The 3,409-nt window shown below is 42.9% G+C and overlaps 1 protein-coding gene across 1 annotated transcript in view; it reads right to left on the bottom strand.

Annotated features, from left to right (window-relative positions):
- Positions 1–3,409, bottom strand: part of vgll4l (vestigial like 4 like) — a 4,224-nt gene continuing 815 nt past the window's right edge. Inside the window, exons 2-5 of the mRNA XM_017417118.3 lie at positions 1,929–2,052; positions 1,595–1,832; positions 988–1,069; positions 1–840 (exon numbers count right to left, since the gene is read on the bottom strand). Of these exons, the coding sequence (XP_017272607.1) occupies positions 542–840; positions 988–1,069; positions 1,595–1,832; positions 1,929–2,052 (743 nt within the window). The 3' untranslated portion in view covers positions 1–541. The remainder of the gene's footprint in view (positions 841–987; positions 1,070–1,594; positions 1,833–1,928; positions 2,053–3,409) is intronic.

Genomic DNA, 3,409 nt, shown 5'->3' with positions numbered 1-3,409 from the left:
TATAAGAAAAATGTTTTGGGGCATTTTATTTTTTCAAAGTGTTTAAAAACTCTGTCTTGTGTACGGCTTAGAAGCAAGTTATTACACAGCAGATAGGCTAGTCATTCAGACTCGAAGAAACCCAAGTGTATCAGAATATAAATATAATACAATGACATTGTGGCATTTATGGTGTTTTAGAAGAATGGCACAAAAACTAAAGAAATGTAAAGGATTATTCAGCTGATTTAGCAACCACCGCACATATCACCAACTACAATATCTCAAGTCTCAGATGCGAAGCGCAGGTGCTGTAGAAATATAACAAAACAGCTCAGTGCTGTCCAACATAATAACATAATGCTACATTTGTCCGTGTCATCGTGAATCAGGTTTGGACGCAAGCATGTCCACAGTGACAACACTTCTGCATCTGTTTGCTCTCAACACTAAGCGCTGCATGCAAAAGCAGAGCTGTTCGTATTGAAATGTACAAAAAAATTAAAAATAAAACAGAAACAAAACAGTCCAATTTCCACATGGATCAGTGGCCATTTCTGCTTTAATTACCGGGCCAGTGGCTGGTGGTCGGCGACGAGCTGGCAGGGGATTCTTTGTGGTTTGGGCTGTGGCTGTAGGTGGGTGAGTGGGTAACGCTTGGACTGCTGGGAGGTGTGGAGGAGCAGGAGGAAGACTTGGATTTGATCTGCAGCCACTTGTCCTCGCCCAGAGCCTTGGCGAAGTGGTCATCGACGGACACGCTGATGGAGAGCTGCTGGGAGCGGGTCTGCTGGTAGTTGGCGCCGAGGCTCCTCTGGAAGTGCTCCTCGAGGACGTGGTCGAGGTTGCGCTTGGAGGCCACTGGAAGAAAACGGAAGCATGACAAACGTCACACACCTCGTTGACTCACTGAGTGTTTGTCTAAGAGTGAGCGGTAATCTGAGTGTGACGACGATTAGGGAGTGAACGTCTGCAGAGTGAGTTCCTTTTTAGGAGAGGGAGACTGACCTGATGAGTGGCTTCTGTGGACCTCAGATCTGCTGGAAGCCTTTTTTACTGAGGAAACACAAGTGATCACAGAGGGACGCACCTAGAAACAAGAAGAAAGGGTTATTAATTAAACAGAAATCTGATAGTATTCCTGCTTTGTGTTTCAACCTAAATCTTCCTTTCTAAACCTGAGCCTGCACAGTGTTAACATTACAGCAGCCCCATTGTTCAGTGTTTCATTTGAAATTATTTGAAAAGTGATTAAACTGGTTGGGTTTGCTCAGGAAAAGCAAAGTTCACTCCCAGTGTGATGGCATAAACAGCTCAAAGCAGTCTGTTTGGTCTTGTTGATGGCATTCCTCCCTCCATTGCTTACATTTTCTTCCTGAATCCAGCTGGATCGCATAGCTCAGGCAAGCTTAGGCCTGTGCACACTCAAGGAAGCAGAATGCCTGCGCAGCTAGATTTCACTGACTAAAAAGGCCAGGGATGTAGACCACCTCTGTGGTTAGCCTCGAGCTACATTGCGACTACAAAGGCACATCAAAAGTGCCATGCTTCCTAAGTAATGACCACCTAAGCATCATCTATCAGCCCTGAAATCAACACTTATTTTGTAAAGTACCTGGATTTGGTTGGTGGGTGAGTTTTTGGTCTTGTCCTCTGTGTTTTCGGGGTCTTTTCTGGGTTTCTTGATGAGGGCGAGGGGTTCGTCCATGACTGGTGTGTAGTACACGTAGCTGGGCAGAGGGCTGGTGGGGCTCGGTGTTGGACTCTGGCTAGATGTTGGACTCTGTTGGCTGCTGAGCACAGCCGGTGCTGCTCTTTGGGTCATTTTGCTTCGGCTTATTGCCCGCTCCCGCCTAAAAAAAACAAGCACTCATCAGAAAATGCGTCTTCTCATGGGGAAAATTTACATCTATGTGAAAAATACAAATGGAACAAATGGCTCCACCAACCTTTCTTCCAAAGTTAGACCTCTGTCATGGCTGCGCTTGCGTTTGATGGGATACACGGCGGGAGCTCGGGCCCGCTCATTTGCCATGTGTCTGTATCTGTCTTCACTTCTGAGATGGGGCTGACCTACAAATAGAAATAAAGTATAGAATTAGAGTACCAGAAAGATTTTAAAAGAACACAGTTGCATAGATATACTGCAGTACATCTCAGAGGAACCCATCTTGTAGACTAAATGACCATTGATGGTTTTATCCAAGAAAATGGTGTGTAACTGTCACTGATGACTAACAGCTTGTTTTGATCCATGACATCAACCTGCATGACTACAATTCGTGGGAAAACTTTTTTTTTTTTTGTCACCGTTAATTGTAAACTCCGTTAAGCAGTAAAACCCGATCTTCCTGATCAGTTAGGGTTACACCAGTACACAGCTGATTCAATGCTAACGGTAAAGTTGTTTTTCAGCTTAAACGCTGGCATCCAGCCCAATCACACGCTCCTAAAAAAGGCCACAATCAACTGTTATTGTTAGGAATACAGTCATTTATTTGAACAGCTCTGAGTGTTCGGAAACCATCATTTTGGTGGCACCCTTCGAAAAGCCCATCGAAGTGAATGTATATATATATATATAAATATAGATGCATAAAAAAACCCTACATTTTTGCAATTAAATGTGCTAAAACATACTGGAAGGTGTGAATAAGAGGAGTGCTAAAAATATCCAGGCTGTGGCTTTAAAAGAATTGGGTTTAAAACAGAGCATCATAAAGATAAAATCCACCAAATCAGAGTGCAATCAAAGTCTTGAGCATGTATGTCACACACACAATCAAAACACCTCCACTGTTTGAAAATGTGGTCACTCTGTATCCCATTGTTTGACAGTATGCTCAGTTAGCGCTTAGAAATCCACATTCAGTGGACAGCAGGAGGATTCCTTTGTGTTCAGATAACAACAGGTTCTTCTGAAACAACAGGTGATTATGTGCCTTCCAAAATAAAAGGGGCTGTTCAGCACCTTGGCACCCCGAACACTTCGGTTTGCATTCCCTACTGCATAAACACTCCAACACCTGTGTGCTGCTCCTTCACCCAGTCTGCCTTTGTGGAGGGGGGCAGGTATAACCACACCTATGCTGATTTTCTAATGCCTCGGGCATGGATATTTTTTCCTTATTTGCTTTGAGAACGTGCTGCGTGACCTTCTGTTTTGCTGCCTTTTTTTTTTTTTTACAAAAACCTAAAAGTGACACAGGGTTTGTACAATCACAGATGACATTTGAGGACAGCAAAGGATCCAAAGTTATTATTAGAAAGTCCTTAAATCTTTACCTAAAACGAGTGCTTCTAAGGAAAAAGTACTTACATTTCCCAGTTTCTGAAAAACCTTTGTTGGCATTTCACTCGTATTTGATTGTCAAAACATCTTATTTATCCCCATTAATGTATTTACATGTATATATATATATATATATAT

Source organism: Kryptolebias marmoratus, linkage group LG1 (genome assembly GCF_001649575.2).
Source record: "Kryptolebias marmoratus isolate JLee-2015 linkage group LG1, ASM164957v2, whole genome shotgun sequence".
Classification (NCBI taxonomy): domain Eukaryota; kingdom Metazoa; phylum Chordata; class Actinopteri; order Cyprinodontiformes; family Rivulidae; genus Kryptolebias; species Kryptolebias marmoratus.
Note: the sequence above shows the minus strand (reverse complement) of the source record. Positions and strands in the feature narration are given on the sequence as shown.